At 37.8% G+C, this 17,443-nt stretch overlaps 1 protein-coding gene across 1 annotated transcript in view; it reads left to right on the top strand.

Annotated features, from left to right (window-relative positions):
- Positions 1-17,443, top strand: part of LOC121521096 (nesprin-2) — a 122,229-nt gene that overhangs the window by 10,693 nt on the left and 94,093 nt on the right. The window contains exons 16-29 of the mRNA XM_041804835.1: positions 2,280-2,395; positions 3,089-3,209; positions 3,909-4,075; positions 5,765-5,915; positions 6,007-6,869; positions 7,081-7,239; positions 7,348-7,498; positions 7,590-7,748; positions 10,294-10,461; positions 10,586-10,687; positions 11,056-11,259; positions 12,213-12,418; positions 13,376-13,483; positions 15,536-15,833. Coding sequence (XP_041660769.1) covers positions 2,280-2,395; positions 3,089-3,209; positions 3,909-4,075; positions 5,765-5,915; positions 6,007-6,869; positions 7,081-7,239; positions 7,348-7,498; positions 7,590-7,748; positions 10,294-10,461; positions 10,586-10,687; positions 11,056-11,259; positions 12,213-12,418; positions 13,376-13,483; positions 15,536-15,833 — 2,973 coding nt within the window. The remainder of the gene's footprint in view (positions 1-2,279; positions 2,396-3,088; positions 3,210-3,908; positions 4,076-5,764; positions 5,916-6,006; positions 6,870-7,080; positions 7,240-7,347; positions 7,499-7,589; positions 7,749-10,293; positions 10,462-10,585; positions 10,688-11,055; positions 11,260-12,212; positions 12,419-13,375; positions 13,484-15,535; positions 15,834-17,443) is intronic.

The raw sequence follows: 17,443 nt of genomic DNA, 5'->3' as shown, positions 1-17,443 counted from the left end.
TCACATGGTCAAAAATATTCATCTTTACCCTATTTATTTAGGATTTATAAATTAAAGTTTCAGAATTTCTATCCCAAAACATTATTGCATTAAATTTAGCATTTCTGGTTACTTTAGTCATAGTAAGGAGGAAGTGAGGTAATATTTCATACAGTGGTTCTTTACTGGTCAAGCCTTTTTTACCTGACTGCACCTCTATGATAACAAACAGGCACGTTCTTCTCTCCCCCCGCACATCAGGCCAGTACTGTATGATAAATATGATCAAGGTCATTTATATTCAGCGTTGACCAAGCACGAACTTTACCTGGGTGTCACACATATTTTCTGCACAGAAACCCTCATCAATGTCTGTCCCGTAAATTCCCCCACTGTTCTCAATGTTCCTGCACCCTCAAACTTTCTCATGCAGTCAGCTGTTTTAAAATCAGATTGTGGATGAAAACAAATCATAACATATTGTTTCAGGTGATTTCAGATGATGGGGGACAGGGGGCAGTGTTGGGGGGCCTCGTACCAGAGTCTGCTTAGGGGCTCTCTTTGGCCATGGGTGGCCCTGATGTCAAAAATTTCAACCTCTCTCATACATATATCTCACATACTGTATGTATAGTGAAGAATGATGCAGTTTGGACCTGAGATAGTACACAACATTACTGTATGTCTTCTCAGTGGCACAAGACTCATCTTGGTCCCATTCCACCTAAAAGACCTATACTTTATGTATTTGGTGCCATATTTATGTCACGCTTTGCTAACTGCCAGCATAAAATCAAACTTTACATTTCTCTATACTTAGTCTTTCATGGCTTGTGGCAACAGGGTAGTAGTTACTCTACTACTTACCTAGTACTCCCTAAAAATAACAGTGCTACAAGGCATTTTTTAACCCAAGATTTCTTGTTTCCAAGCATGCATCCATGAAAATTAACTGAATAAAGGCTCTGCGGGGCACAGATGGCCTAGTGGTTAGGTCACACCCCATACATGCAGGGGGCCTGGTTCAAGTTCAGCCTGTGGAACCTTTCCCACAGATCTCTACCCTAGTCTCTCATCCCTATTTCCAATTCTATCCACTGTCCTCCTCTGTCAATGAAGGCATAAAAGCCCCCAAAAATCTTTAAAATAAAAAAACAGGCTTTGCGGCCTGCTTTTGGGGTTTAACCCACCATTTAAGAACCATACTACCGTTCTACGAGAATATTACAAAAGAAAAATCGTTAGGCTTTAAGTAAAACAGCTAAAACTTCTGCCCTTATAGGTAACTAAATGTTTAATAGTTTTTTAGTTTTTTATCCTTTATTGATACTTATTTATAAATGTGCTGTAAGAATATGTGTGAGGGAGAATACTCAGTCAAGTGACCTTAGTGTACATTTCAGATGTTTAAAGCCCCTTGAGGAGTTTTTATTACACTGAATATTAATATCTAAATATGTTTAAAAAAGCAAACGAGATCTTATGCAACAAGAACAATTATTCCTATGCATTTTTGAAGTGCCTGAAAGTGCTGCCACAGGGTACAGTAGCAGGTATTGACAGCATGTTACAGAAACAGGCCTTTTAAATGACATTCTCCATGTGAAAACTTTCAATAACTGAGGTTTTCGTCTGCTTGTGCCAAGAAATATGAGATTTTTTGTCGCACATATACACAACGCAGCTCAAGCATGTGCAGGATATAAACAGCAAAGCATTAAAAGCAATGGTTGTGTCCAGAGAGTTGCTGAAATAAACATTCCTCACATACACTTTTACTATAGCAGCAGAGAAGCCAATAGAATTGAAAAGGTCCACACAAGTTTTAATATAGAGTTTTAATGAGCAGCAGCATCAATAAGAGCATGAGGACTTTAAATTCAGCTTACTTTCATATAGTTTTACTTTTATGATTTTACTTGAAAAACATGCATTTTTTAAGGTCTTTGTATTTTCTTTTCTTCTATAAACATTGCAGATTTGAATTTAAAGCCTTTAAGTTGTGTTGTGTTGTGTAATGTTTGCGTAGAATAAAATACTAGGATTTGTTTTACATACATCTGATTATGTTCGTTGCATTTATCGATTGCCCCATGTGAATGGCCTTTACTGTATAATTGCATTCCCCTAAGTGTTGCAGGTCAGATAAAGCCCCAGCAGTGCCTTTGCTGTGAGTGACCTGCAGAAGACACAGCAGCAGCTGCAGGGTGCTAATCCTCAGTAATTGGATAGGCTTGTCGTTCCATCTTTTGCCTCTTCTCTTTACAGCACAATCACAATGTGACTCTCCCATCTCATAGGCTGTTGTCAGGGGCAACACCGTAGAGACCAAGCAGGAGCCAGAGTGGACCATCATCCCCGAGCCTGTCACCCCAACACAGGAACAGCACTCTACTGGACAGGAAGTACTGGAAAGGTAGATTCTACTGTCTGTGTGTTTAAAGGTGTTATAGCATGTGAGGAGTGAACTAAGACCTGACAGATTAGCAGAGTATCTAAAACTAGAACCTATCATTTCAGCTTCATCTGGACCATCACACTCCTGTCAAAGTGACTGTATTTTAACACAGTTTTTAAATAAAAATTGACACAACAATTAGTTTGCTGAATGTTTTTTTTAAAGTTTTGATGCTTTGACATTTTTTACCACCTGTTTCTCCATTATTTCAATCATTAATATTTGTACAATTTTAAGAGTGTGCAGGAGTTTGCCTTTATTTATTGGTGCTTAAAATGTAGAAATTTATTGATATTTGGTGCATGGAATTTCATTTTTGTTGCAAAGGTACTGAAACAGGTATCATAACTTTTGATTCTTCCTGGAATTGTATTCAAGTTTCAAAATGTGTTTTTTTTTCTAAACTTAAGCACTATTCAAATAGACTGCTAATTTGATTTATCATTGCATGGAATATTATTTTATGATATTTAAAAACATAGCACCCCTAATCGCACAGCAGTCTGAAATCAACCTTATTTGTAGTATGATGAGGTATGAATAAACCCACTTCAGTTCAGCCTGATGTCACAAGTTTTGCATTTAGCTCTGTTTCCACACAGTTGTTAAAAAAATTTCTTTTCTAAACAATGCGTACATCTTTCACTGCAGGTATAGAAAGTCCTTGTTGGTATTTAGATCAAAACTCCAAAAGAACAAAAACCATTTGGAGGGGTTCTGTCCAGAGCCCGTCAACATCTCCAACCTGCAGAAACAAAGAGAGCATCTGCAGGTAAGTCGAAGCTCTTGACATGCTGTATATTAACACATTTGACACAATTAAGGTCTTTGCAGACTGGATCTGTTTTTTTATTTAAATGTCTCAAAGCTGAGTTTAATGAGGTTTCCTCCACTTCATTGTGAAAATTGCCGTATAAGAAAAATGTCTCAAAAAAACAACACTTGGTCCATCCATCCAGACAGAGTGATTGTTTTCTGCACTAGCTCTGCATCACCATGTTGTGCCAAGTTGAGAGACAGAGCACGTATTCTCAGTTCAGTCTTCCATGCTTGTATGCTCCATGGTTGAAATCTACAGAATGCTTGGGCCCAGCATTTAAAGTGAAGTTTCACTACAAGGGAAAGAGATAGGAAGGGAGCTGCAGCCACAGCTCTGTATAGTCAGTCACCAAAAATGACATGGGTGGATGGTGAAAAACGCAGAACCTGTTCTGAAAAAATAATGATGGACTAAAAGTTTGGAAGTCAGTGTGCAAAGATGATTAATACAACATAAAATCACATTACTTTTTCAATGTGCAGCACTTTGGGACAAAAAAAAAAAAAACGACTCAATATTCAAAGGCCTTTAGACCCCATGAAGCTACTTTGCTTCTTGTTGCAAATCTACATCATATGTCATTTATCATTGGCTAATAAAGGACAATTCACTGCATAATGGATATGATTGTTTTTATTGGCTTCTTGACAGACTTTAAAGCAGGAGACAGAAGCACTATGGCTTGAGTTTGAGCTCCAGTATGCCCAGCTCTCCCAGTTACCTCAGCTGATGACCAGTGGTAATAAGGCTGAAGTGGAAAGAGACTGGGAGCAGCTGACTCAGCAGTGGAGAGGACAACAAATGTGCCTGCAGAGCAGGTAAAGTATTGCTCTAATGGTTAGAAAGACATAAACATATTTGTTATCCTACCTAGCAGGGATCCATGCACAACTATTTTTGTTTGGGATGCATAATAATTGATTTTTGCTGATGGCTGATATACCAATGTTTCCAAACTCATTTTAGCTGATACTAATACTGATAAATACAAATCTTTTATTTATTGTAAAAAGTGTCTTCAGCACAAAGAGTGGCTGAGTTAAGCAGAGATGAGAGAGGAGCAGGGAAGTAGACACTCTGGTGGTTATTTTATGTCTGGGGCTTCATTCAAAATGTTCAGGGCTCACAATGGACCCCTGAATGTGTGGCGCCCTAAGCAATCTCCTATATTGTAACTTTTGCCAATCTATAATTTTGCTGTGATTTATGCTGCAGATATGTTGCGGTTAATATCTTTGAGCTGCAAATATCAGCACAAATTTTCATATCTGCCAATAGCATTATTTGACCTTTTTAGCTATTATCTGCCGATACTGATATCATGGCGGTTGCCTTGTGAATCCCAAGCACCACTACATTATCATTCCTAAGTGAAACCTTTGCATTCGTTACGCTTAAGAATCTGAAGTTGCTGGACACAGTTGGCCTGGCGGTCTGGCCTGTGTCTCCTTTCACATCATTCCCCACTCTCTTGTCCATGTTTCTGACTCTACCCACTGTCCTAACTCTTTTAGTAAAGGTATAAACACCAAAAACAAATCTTAGAAAAGAAAATCTGAAGTTGCAGATTAAAGGACAATACTGGCTGCTACATAAGTTTAATCAAATATTACTTGGCAGCCACATTATGGTACTAGCCCATAGACTCTTAAGATGTCAATGTTAATAGGAATGGTTGTTGTTGGATTGAAATTGAAAACCCATTAAAACACCCAGTTTCAATGGGTTTTCGCACCAGATCTTTCATTTATAATTATGCAACCACAATGTGTGAATCTTAATCATTGTTGTCATCAATTTTTTTTTATGTATTTCAGTTATTTTTTATGCAGCTGTGTGAAGGTTATTACAATACTTCAATCAGTCCATAGCAATCATCAAACTTCACATTATTTACAGAAATATCACAAGATTTACTGTTTTAATGAGCCCTCGATTGACTTTGTAATATTCTAAGAATCTTTTAAAATAGACACTGAGTGTAAACGTGTATAAATAAGAAAAATCCCTTTTGCCAAAGTCTTTTTTTGTCCAATAAGCATTTTGCATGTTCCCAGGGATAATGACAGATCCTTAGTCAAAGGCTCTTGTACATACAAAAGGTTATTTAATATGGATGCACTGATTGTAAAATTCAGGGCAGATGACTATACTGATGTTTAAAATTGAGCCAAATAAAGGATCAGAATTTGTCTGATAGGTCACATCTTCTGCCCAATGATAATTTCTTATCTCCGAATCATCCTTTATGCTAGCTTCAAATTGGTACAACACAGCAGATAAACATTTCCTGAAGACATCCATTCATGCCCACGTTATTTGGAGGTAGTAGATGTTTGTCAAAAGGGACGATGTTAAACTGATCCACCATTGCATCCCTATCATTAATTAGTCACTCTAGACCTTTAATCATCAGCACAAGTTGAATGAATGACCTTTATTCAGTATTTTACCTCATAACTACTAATTCTAACTATCAAAGTTGCTTTTTCTTTGACTTCTTGTAGGATGTCATCTTTAGAAAATGCTGCTGACTTGTTGGAGTCTGCAGACAATCAGATGGCACTGATTGAAGAAAAATTGAACCGGCTCATCAAGGAGTCTGTGGACGTCTCCTCGCTCTCTCTGGCTGATCCTGGAGTTGTTTCCAATTTAAAGGTATGTGTATGCTTTTGCCCCACACAATTAACCCTTAAATTCTGTTCCTAAAATTTGCAAACATCGTTTTAATCCCTCTTTCTTTCCCCAGGAGATGGATGTCAGACTGCAGTCTGAAATGGGAAATCTATCCGCACAAGCTGATAAAGTGACATTCCCTCCATCACTTGGTCAGGCTCTGCACAGCAGTGTCCATCATCAGGATCAGCTCAGACAGCAGCTGGAGAAGGTTCAGTCAGCTGCTCAGGCTCTGGATCGCTTCCTGGTCACAGTTAGGGAAGTTAAAGCTGAGTTCCCAACCCTGCTGGCAAAGCATGACCCCAGCAGGCAGCACAACGGAGCAAACTTGGAGCAGGAGAGACACTCTTGGCAGCAGAAGTTACAGTCGACTGCAGAACAAGCTGACAGCAGCTTAAAAGCAGCGGGGCTGACTCTGAGCATGCATGGTTTGGCTGTGACGTGCCAGGATGTGGTGACATCATCGTTCCAGCAAACTGTGGAGAAAGAGTCGATGAGACACAAAAAGATGGAGAGGGAAAAGGAGCTATTTCTGTCGGGACAGGAGGAAATCCAGGAGAATGAAGCACTGACTCCTATGGAGACACATCAGACAAACACCCAGGATGATTTACTGGAACAGGAAAGAGCACAGCAGCAGGAGAATCTATCTCCAAATATAATGGAAGAGGAGTCAGAGTTGGAGGCCAAAAGAAGGAGACTGGAACAAAATAATGAAACAGAGAGCAAAAGAGAGGAAGAGCTAAAGGCTCAGTCTGATATAAAAACCAAACCTGATAGGAGATGCAGAAGAAACAGCCAGGTTAAGAAAGAAGAGGAGAAGACGGAGAGTTTTGTTCAGAGGAGAGCTGCCTTGTTAGCAGAACTGAAGGAAATACTTGTTGCAGCTGAACAGCTGGGGTTAAAGGAGCCCACCCTGCCTGCTCTGCAACAGAGGTAAGAAAGTTTGACCTGTGACAAAATGTCAAAACAATAGTTTGTCTAAATTCACCCAATTTATGCCATGTGTAGTGCACATAAAAGTTTATTAAGTTAATATTAATTATTAATCTTACACACTGCCATAACATTAGAGATAAACATTGGTGATATGACTCTCTTGTATGTAGCTATTTCATTATATTAATGTTAATGTCCTCTGCTCCAGGATACGTGCCTTAAAAGAGCTGGAGAGTCGTCTTGCTGGCCACCATGCAGAGCTGCAGCACTTTCAAGAAGCAGCATCACAAGCAGGGATCTCTGATGGGAGCCAAACTAGAGAAGTGGCAGAGGTCTGGGAGGAGACAACGAAAGCTGTGACTGAGCGGTAAAGAGAGCAGTTTCTGTTCTTACTCCTAATTCTAATTTAAAATTATCTGATAGTATTGTGTTTGCGTTTGAGACCTGTGTTTGTGTTATTACCGACCATACCCAGGCTGGAGCAGTGTAGCGTCCTAACTGAGCTGCTGAAGAGGTTTCAGGGCATTCGTGGCAAACTGAGTGGCACCCTACAGAAAGCAGAGAGCACCATAAATGAACAAGCTTCCTACATGGGGAAAGACAACCTGCAGAGACTGCACACTAAGGTAAAGCACACTGTTCATTAAATAGTGAAGGAAAACACCTCTTTTGTTGATTGATCATAAATAGTGTGTCTTATTTGTGCATGTTTCCAAGGTCCAGGAAACAAAAGTACAGCTGAGCGACCTTGGTGACGGGATAGAAGAGGTTCGCAGTGTTTGCAGACAGCTACACACTCATCTGCGTCAGATCCCAGAATGCACCATCATCTCATATGAGGAGGAAGCAGATGCTCTCATGGACCGCTGGCTGGATGTGAGTATGAAGTTAAATCGACTGAAAAAGAAGTGGACATGTTTACGTTTATTTATTTATTTATTTTCAACATTTTCTTCAAGTTACTTGAACAGAAGAGCTTAGATTAGATTAATTTGTACAAAAAATGTTGAGCATATTCTTTTTGAAAGGTGACCAGGAAGCTTCCTTATCAGATGCTGGAGCCAGCTCAAATGGCTCCCTTTTATGTAAAGGAGCAGTGGCTGTAATGATGTAGTAGGTGTGGTACTACATAAGTAGAAAACTCAATAATATCAAACTCTTGCTGAAGACGATCAGGAGAAGAGCCAAAATATCTTTCCCCCTAAGAAAAGTTTTCATTGTGGTCCCATGTCCTTCTTTAAATAAACAAATGTTGTCCAGTTCTGATCAAACTGCTGCTACAGCTGCCTCTATGCTAATCCCTTCACCAGCTGTTTACAAACCTGCAATTGATTTTACTAAACCACACCCATGGCTACACTGAAAAAAGTAAAACATTGGTTGAACTTTAAAAAAAATGAAGTAATCAATCACATGAAACATTTTGAATTGAATCAATTAATTTTTTTTTAATTAGGTAAATGTAATTTTTTTAAGTTCATAGAAACTATGTTTAAATGTTTAGCAAACCTAATTCTTTTAGATTGTCCTAAACTAAAAATAAAAATTTCCCTTAATTACAACTGACGTGTTTCAACACGTAAGTTAACGCTAAATGCCTGTGCTGGAGTGTAGAGGGAGAGCCACTCTAAAAGTGGCAGCTACTGATGCATCAAATGTTTCTCAAATCCACTCGAGGCATTGTTTCAAATGCACACAGCAGGCTTGGTGCCATAAAAAACACTTTGGCAAGCTGTGGTGAGAAATGGCTCACAGACAAGCTTTCATGCAGTGAACATGAGCAGCAAAAGTTTATTTTTGACACGACTACACACACACACATATACAGGCAGGGTAGTCTGCACCATTAACCCCCTCACTCATGGTGTGACACTTGAAAAGAACACCCTCCCCCAAAAACATGAACCAACAAACAAATCATGCACCGTTACAACCCCACAATGAAACATGAACATTATAGAACATCAGAAGATTGAATTCCCTTGTACCAAACAATCTCAGCAGTCCCTGCTCTAGACAACTGCTTCCTGGATTGCCACAATACATTGATCCAATGACAGAATTTAATTTGGTATCCAGCTGCCAGTTTAAATGAAAAATATAGGTTCAACCATTAAGATAATTTAGAAGACTTGGATTTAATGAACAAATCAATAATTTTAGGCTGTTGTAAAACGAAAAATTACATCAATCCTACAACAGCATTGTTTTACTTTTTCAGTGTACTGCCTCCTTCTCCTCAATGACTCATTCTGTGAATGGGAAGGATTGGAGGAGTGTATCATCTCTTAGCTTTGAAAGATGAATCCTCTTGATGGTGGACAAGGAAAATCCATGCTTCCTTCTTTTTTTGGTAATTAACCAATAATTAAAAAACAATAATATGAAAAAGAACGCATATTTTGGTTTTTGGCTGAAGCAGATACCAAAAAAAAAAACAACAACAACAAAAACATTCTTTCACCTACATGATAGAGAAACAGCAGAAGTAAGCAGGGCAGGATGCTAATACTGTTTTTCCCACATATAAAGGTTTTGGGCATGTGTGCTCTGTGATGCAATGAGCATGTAGTTCTCAGCATGCTTTTCTGAGCACAACACCTGAACCTGTTCACACAAAAAAGAAAAAATAATAGCAATATCCAAACATTGTATATTTATTTTTCCTTTTTAATCCTAATATGAAAATCAAAATCAATCAAACAGATGGTTTCTTGTATATTGCCTTTGTTTGAAGTCGAAAAATGAGAAAATGAACTGTTTTTGTTTATTTATTGTCATTTGTGAATAAAAAACAATACAAAACAAACCATTTTTATTTTGTTGTTTTTTTAATCAAGTAAATAATAAATGAACAAATGATACACAGATTATCGAATCTGTACAGTCCTTTTGCTTTGCAAGGTTGGCTGTACTCCTAGCTCCCTTCAAATGTCTGAACCCCCCCTCCCCCGTCTCTACGGGTGAACCCAGCCACCCTTCAGAGGAAACCCATTTTAGCCACTTGTAACCGTGATTTGATTTGTTCTTACCCAAAGCTCATGAGCATAGATTAGGGGTGGACCACAGACTTACTGGTAAATCAAAAGCGTTGCCTTCCATCTCAGCTTCCTCTTCACCACAGCGATTCAGCTCAACGCCCTAAACATTGCTGATGCTTCACCAATCCACCTCTATTCTCATGCTCTGTTTTACCCTCACTCATGCAGACCCAGAGACTCTCACCTCATTCACCTGAGGCAGAGACTTTCTCCCCACTCAGAGGGAACAATCCACTTTTAAAGTTTATGTAAAAAAAATGTTGATCTCAAGTGTAAAAAAACTCTCATAAAGTTAATGCTTAGCATTTCATACCGCATGTTTTTGATGTTATGTTTCCTTGGCTGAGTGCGGGCATTCATTCCATCTCAAACTCTTGCAGATATCAGAAAGAACAGACTCCCACCTTGAAAACCTTCACCGTGGCCTGACTCTGTGGGAGGGGGTCCTCCAGCTGGGAGCAGAGGTAGAAAGCTGGACCACCAATAAACTGTCAGTATTTGCTGAGTCTCCATCCTTTCAGTCAGAGGAAGATATCACAGCCTTACAGGTGAAACTACTTTCCTTTTTTCATTCTTTTATACACTTATTCAGAACTGTCATGGGAAGATAAATGTTGTCTAGTTGTCTACAGTTGCTTTAAACAACGATCATTTCGTCCCATCTGTCTCCAGAATGAGATTTCAGCCCAAGAGGACAACATGGAGTGTTTCCACAGAAGATCCACTGAGATTCAGGCGCTGCTTCAGAGCACAGAGCCCCCTCTGGAGCTGCAGGTACAGTATGCAGCTTTTGATTTAGATTTCTATTTGAAATGAAAGGGTTTCACAATGGAATGAAACTACTTGGATGGCCAGATACTCAGCTCCTGTCTGTTTCTCAGATATATCAATAACGTTTTGATGTATTAAACACTAGAGAAGCTTTTTTCTGTCCATGAATGTCTTATTTTTGCAGGTTTTAGGGTCTTGCTGCAGTACATGTTGGCAAAATATGACCTAGCACTTTTATAGTTATACTGGCACCATTTTAAACTTGTTTTTGAACTTTATGATCAAGTCGTGCGTGCCATTTAATTGTGTCAATCATTGTTCATGCTGATTCAAAACAGGTAACATGATTGACTTTGTCATTTGTGTCCTAGGTTGTGGAGACTCAGATGAGGAAGAAGACAGAGGAGCTAAAGGAGCTTGCCTCTGAAGCCGAGGATGTTTACAGGCAGATGGTGGCTGCTAAAGGACAAATCACCATCAGGATGGCTGATTGCACCAACTCCCTCCAGAAAATCCAAGACTCCCTCCTCACTCTCAGTGGATCAGATGTTGGAACAGTCCTTGCAAAACTAAAGGTCTGTCCTAATAAATGTGGACATTCTACTGTTTTATAAAGCTTCTAACTTCAATGCAGCCAAGATAGCTTTTAAGTATTTAAATGTGCTTAATTAATAATGCATTTTAGGGTTGAAAGGTATCACATTTTTGCCTATATCCAATATGCCATATAATTTTAGCCAATATCAAAATAGATCTCAAATTTATATGTAGTTCAGACTTAAAAATTCAGTCCTTTAAACACACAACTTAAGCTTTTAGGATGAACAGATTAATAAACCTTGGTCCTTAAAAAAGACTTTAAAGTTTGATCTCTTGTTCCAGTCTAAATTTTCACTAATTTATTTGTTCATACATCCAGTATTCACAGCAGATATAGTTCGATTTTATAGCCAAATATTAGTTGTAAATATCTGCAGAAATTTTCATGTCCGATTATACTTATAATTCACTTTTTAAGCTAATATCTACCAACAATGATATCAATTATCCACTGGGTTTTAAGTGTAAGAAACTAAAGGCAATATTGACAATAGAGACAGCAAAATGTTTGAAATAATCATCATTAATGAAACTTAGAGAATTTTGTAAAGAAGTAGCAAATCCACTGCAAAGCACAGAGGAGGCAATCCAAAAAAGGATGCAGTAAAACATCTATTTGATTAGTCCCCCAACAGTTGTGCATATTTATAATCAAGCAAAATTATATTTGACCTTGAAAAAGGTTTTTTTTTTTTTTCTTAAATAAATATTTGTTTTTAGTTTTCATGTCCTGTAATTTATTGTCTAAATATTAACCACTACAGTGCTGAGAGGCTGTAAGCACTTTTAAAACTTTTAACTTCAGGCTCAGAAGTTTAATAATAAGATAATTATAGAAGCCAATTTCTTAGTTAGTACATTGTAGTAAACATCATCAGCTGATGTTTCAAAATGCTAACTACTACATAAACCTTTCTTTCCTCTACAGGATCTTCTATTTGAGCTCCAGACTCAGGATGAGCAGGCAGAGAGTGTGTTGGAGGATCTGCGTGTTATTTCCTCCATAGGGAGTTCAGACAGCCTTCAGAGTCTTTCTGCAGACGGGATTCAACTGCAGAAGAGAGTCCGAAACACTCACCAGCTTTTCTCAGAGGTTGAGGAACAGACTGAGAGGAACATCCAGGCTCTCGACAGGTAACGTACATCACGTTCAGCTGACTCAAGTTTATGTTTCAAAGCAGCTGCCATGTGTCGTAGAGATTCAAACATCTATGTAGTAATGCTGATTGATATGTCCTTTCAACCATGTGGCATAATTACACACATCACTCAACACAACAAGAAGCATTTACACACTACAGTACAGCTAAAAGAGAGCTGCTGGGCGGATAGTTCTGGAGCAGCACCGACTACTTTGGTGTCTTTTTAAAGATTGTCATCAGGAGATCTGTACAAAGAAAACAAGCAGGTAAAACTAGACTGATCATTAGGGAAGAAGTCTGAGAGTAAGAACCGTGAGAAAATTTTAATTACACATGCAAAATACATTTCATTTGGCCAAAATAATCACTCTATGTTAAACCATAAATAGTAAACATTATATTCATATGATTAGAATGATTCATTAACTTTTTATTGCTTATACCTTTATTTATCTATGTGCAATAAATGCCAAAGATAAATCAGTAAAATAGTTTGAAACATTAATTTTGCTGGTTTTAGGTCTCTTTCTGGTTTATTGTTGGGCTTACAAATACAGCCTCATTTTAGTCTTTTATCACTGTTTCACATCAGCCCTATCTACCTAAGCATATCTTACATTTACATAGAAACAAAAGAAGTATAGGTTTGGGTTTTGATTGCATTTGTGCGCATTTGAAAAATACAGAATATCAACTACATTTTTGCACATAGATTATTGATCCAGTAACCTGTGCATGTGACAGCCAGTCTCTGAGTAGAAACAGCCTCAAAGATTCATACAGTCCAAACTCTGGATGTTAAAAAAATGACTGCAGGACAAGTTTAACTTGTTTACTGTAGGCTTCTATCCTCCTGCAGAACAATTTTCTCTCTGTGATAGAGCTTTAAACAGTGTATTGTTCACGTGCTATGTTTGTGTTTGTCATGCACATGCATGTATTCATGCAGGCTGCAGCGGGAGAGTGAACATTTGAAACAATGGCTGCAAGTGGTCGAGGAAAAATCAGCAAATAAGGAAGACCTGAGTTTTCTGCAAGAGGAAGCACTTCAACATAGGTAAACTTTTTTTTTAATTCAAGCTATAAGCTGTTTTAATGAATAAGAATTACATGTGAATCAAGGATATCTTTAAATTAGTGGTTCCCATGCTTTCTTATGTGCAGCCCTCCCTTATACGTATCTGACAGGGTTTCTGCAGATCCATGAAATGTCTTTGAAATGTAAAGCCAGAGGATGTCTTAAAATGTATTATTTTCACCAGTGAGTGGTCTTAAATTTTAGATGGCGCTTTGAAGAAGACATGCCTTGAGTTTAGTAGCCAATTTATCTGATTTTCATCATTCTTTAATGCTCATATGCCTCATCACATGGCTATTTACAACATTTACAGCAGTGCAGACTGTATGTAGCCTAGCTGTATTAACTGTTCAGAATCCCTATACCATCTGATATTTCTTAAACAATACATGAAGTCAGACATTTCTGCCCTGGTTCGGTGTACAGAGAAATCTCAGTGCCTTGCATTTTTGACCATTTTCTGTGCAAAAAGTGGTCTTGGTGGTCATCTTCTTAGTTCAGGTCTTTAAAGGTTCTAACTTGGATTTTAAAAGTCTGTAGGAACCCAGATCTAAGAAAGGCTGAGCTCCCTAGGACCCTGGAACCCTGAACCTGGAAAAAGGTTTATGATGTCAAAAGTTATCATTAATTTTAAGTTTTCACTGGTAAATTCCAAACCAAATGAGCCTACACACTTGTTCTTTTTTTTTTAATGTGTTTACCCAGTCAGTGCCTCATTTTCATTTCATTTCATTAATGCTAATCTAATTTTTATAACCACAGTTTAGACAAACCAAGTGATGCACAGACCACAGATTGGGAAACAATGCTTTAGACACTCAGTGTGTTAAGACAGAAGTTTATCCATTTATGTAAACAAGAACTTACAGTCAAAAAAAGTCTATTTATGATGTTTGCCCCAGGGTTAAGATAATATAAAAAATATATACTCCTAAATATACATGAAACTTTTGGATACTAAAGTGTTCATTTAGGAGCAGAAATTTGTACAAAGCAGCGACTAAAATCCGCACGGTTCACAAATAAAGTAAGATCTAGCCTCCTGCAGTAGTTCTGTGCTGTGATTTTGACTAATGAGTCAGCTATTAGGAGGTTGTTTAGCCTGTTAGGCCCTTCGATGACTGACACGTCCCTAGTGACATGACCTGGTATTTTCCAGCCTATTGAATGACATCAAACAGACTGAGGTATCTTTAATGGTACAAATAACCACTACCTACTTGTTATTCTTATTTATGGTTTTAGCAGCTAGCCATTTTAAAATGCAGTGAGTATTTTTGTTTTTAATACAGTCTTATAACACTGCATGGGCAGATTACATGTCACGCATATCCTTTAGTGGGTGCTGGATCCACATGGACAATCATACAGGAGCAAAAAGGGTGTGCAGACATGTTTTTTTGTTGACAAATAGCCACTACATAAACATGTACATTACCAAACTCAGCTGAAGTCTATCATTTTTCTAACGAGGGACCAAGGAACAGAAACATGCACAGTTTAAATAACAACATACAAAACTGTATATATTATATTATTAAAGTCTTGCATATTTCTCTTTCTTGGTTTTGCATTAGTAGATGATGGACATCAGCATTGTTGGGTCACTTGTACTGTATGTCTGTGTATTCACTGAAAAAGAGCATCCTGGCTTGAAACGTCACTTTTTGCTTAATAAATCCTCAAACAGGAGATTCTTTTGTACAGATTACATTTGAGACATTTTGCTACTGCGGCATCATTTCACATGTGATACGGTTTTAAGTATCATGCAGTGTCTCAACATGCAATGATCGTTTTTACCGCTAAACTAAAAAATAAAAAACTTTTAACTGAATTTCTCCTCTTAATGCACACTTGAGACATGCAGGATGGGCATTTTTTCTTCTCTTCTTTTCAACACGTGTGCATTAATTCATCATAGCTTTGTGTAAGAATAAAAAAGCTCAATATTTGTCCTCTCACTGACATTTGAAAGTATGTAGAGCGAATAATCAAGCATTAACGTTTTTGCTACTTCTTCCTCCACAGTGTGAGGACAAAGGAAATACATCAGCTTGTATCATCCTTACAAAACAGCAACCTCCGGGAGTCCACTCTGGTAGAAGAGGGTCGCAAACTACTTGAGAAATACAACAACCTTCTGACAAATGTTCTACATGTCTCCTCTGAGGGGCAGAGCTCTCTGAGCAGAGATATCCAAACATCTCATCTGCTGTCAAAGTATGCTCAGTCCTCTGCTGGAGACCCGAGACAAACTGTGGACTCTTCATGTGGTGAAAAAGCTTATATTCAGCTTTTCAAAGATGGGAGACTTCAACCTGCTCCAGTAAGGACAAACTGATTCATTAAGCCCTGAAACTGTAGCCACATAGTGTGTGGAGTTATAGGAGGGTGTGGTTACACTTGTTTCTTCTCCTCTGCATTTGTTTCTACTTGTTCTTGAAAAAGGAGTGTCCAATTGTCGTTGAAAAGGAAGATTTGTTTGCACATAGAAGAGAGACAGCACAGTCTTCTTTCTTTCTACGTGTTCGGTGACAAATTGCTGTGATTGTAGAGTAAAATGTAAAATTAGGAAACTGTGGACATATTTTTCAGGCCGTGATAAGCACTATGGCAGAAGAGAAGGCTCTCTTTGAGAAGGTCAGTGACGATAAAAATTGTTAAAATGTGCTTTGAAAGGTTAGCTAAAGACAAGAAGTACCATATTAGTCTAATGAAAGAAAGACTAAGATTTTTAATCACTCACATATATGCTATTAGGAAAATAAAAACTGTTACAGCGGACAGAGATGAGCACAGATGTATAAAAACAGCAACAGTAAGGTAGACAGAGACATGCAGCCACATACGTACATTAAATCAAATTGTAAGGCAGACATAAACATGCAGAATAATGACAACAACTAAAATAACAACTAAGAGCAGTAGGTGAAATAGCTAAGAACAAACAAAGCCTCAGTTGCTGATGCTACACCATGCAGAAAAAGTAATAACTCATAAAAATATGAAATATTTCTATAATAATCTCTGAATATTGTGTAATTTTTTTCTGTGCAAGAAATGATTGGATATATTTGGCTGTAATTGCTTCTTCAAACATGTATAATCTACTGTGTTCATGTAGGAACAAAAATGAAAATATAAGTAAAATATACTTCAATAGGCAGTAAAAACTGTTTTTGATTGAGAAGGTGGCTTAAGTTGACTCTAAGTCTGTCTTTAGCTAGTTAGATTTAGCATTATTAAATGAATTTTAATTAATGATTATAAATGTTAGATATCTGTTCCTGTGAGTTATGCTATGAGTTATTCTAAGCATCTATTTAAGAGTGCAGTTTAATTTGTAATTATTTGACCTCCTGGCTGTGAGAGAAACATAAACATGGCCCTCTCTGTAACTAAAGTTGCCCATCCCTGGACTAGAGTATACAAATGCTTCATTGTCTCCTCTGTTTATACAAAGACAGTGATTTGTCTTTGACTTTGACAATTTTATTTAAAAACCGATGCATTCAGACAAGGTGGAACAAAAATAGCTTTCAAAACCTTTTAACATATAGAAACAACAGCATGAAAATAATGAAAAGAGAACAAAAAAACTGTGTTAAGAAGTGACACAACAAAGCTACAGTTAAAGGGAAACACCAGCTTCTTTATGTTGTGAATTTTGAAGGTCTGTTAGGTAGTTATTTTAAATACTAGACATAGTACGAGGTATGAAAGCATTTTTATGCATCCATGCCAGCAATAGGCAGAGCCAGAGACATGATGTTTGTCTGTAGGTTGGTCAAACTGACCATCCGTTCAGGAACGTGGTATCTCATGAATGCTTTCAGGGATTTTCATTATACTTACACAAATGCCAAGTCTGCCTCAAGGATGAACTGTTTTGAATTTGTTTGTAGAAGGTCAAGGTCACTGCAGATCTGGTGCACA

This window comes from Cheilinus undulatus, linkage group 14 (assembly GCF_018320785.1).
Source record: "Cheilinus undulatus linkage group 14, ASM1832078v1, whole genome shotgun sequence".
NCBI classification, from domain to species: domain Eukaryota; kingdom Metazoa; phylum Chordata; class Actinopteri; order Labriformes; family Labridae; genus Cheilinus; species Cheilinus undulatus.
The sequence above is the reverse complement of the archived record's forward strand: the minus strand, read 5'-3'. Positions and strand labels throughout refer to the sequence as shown.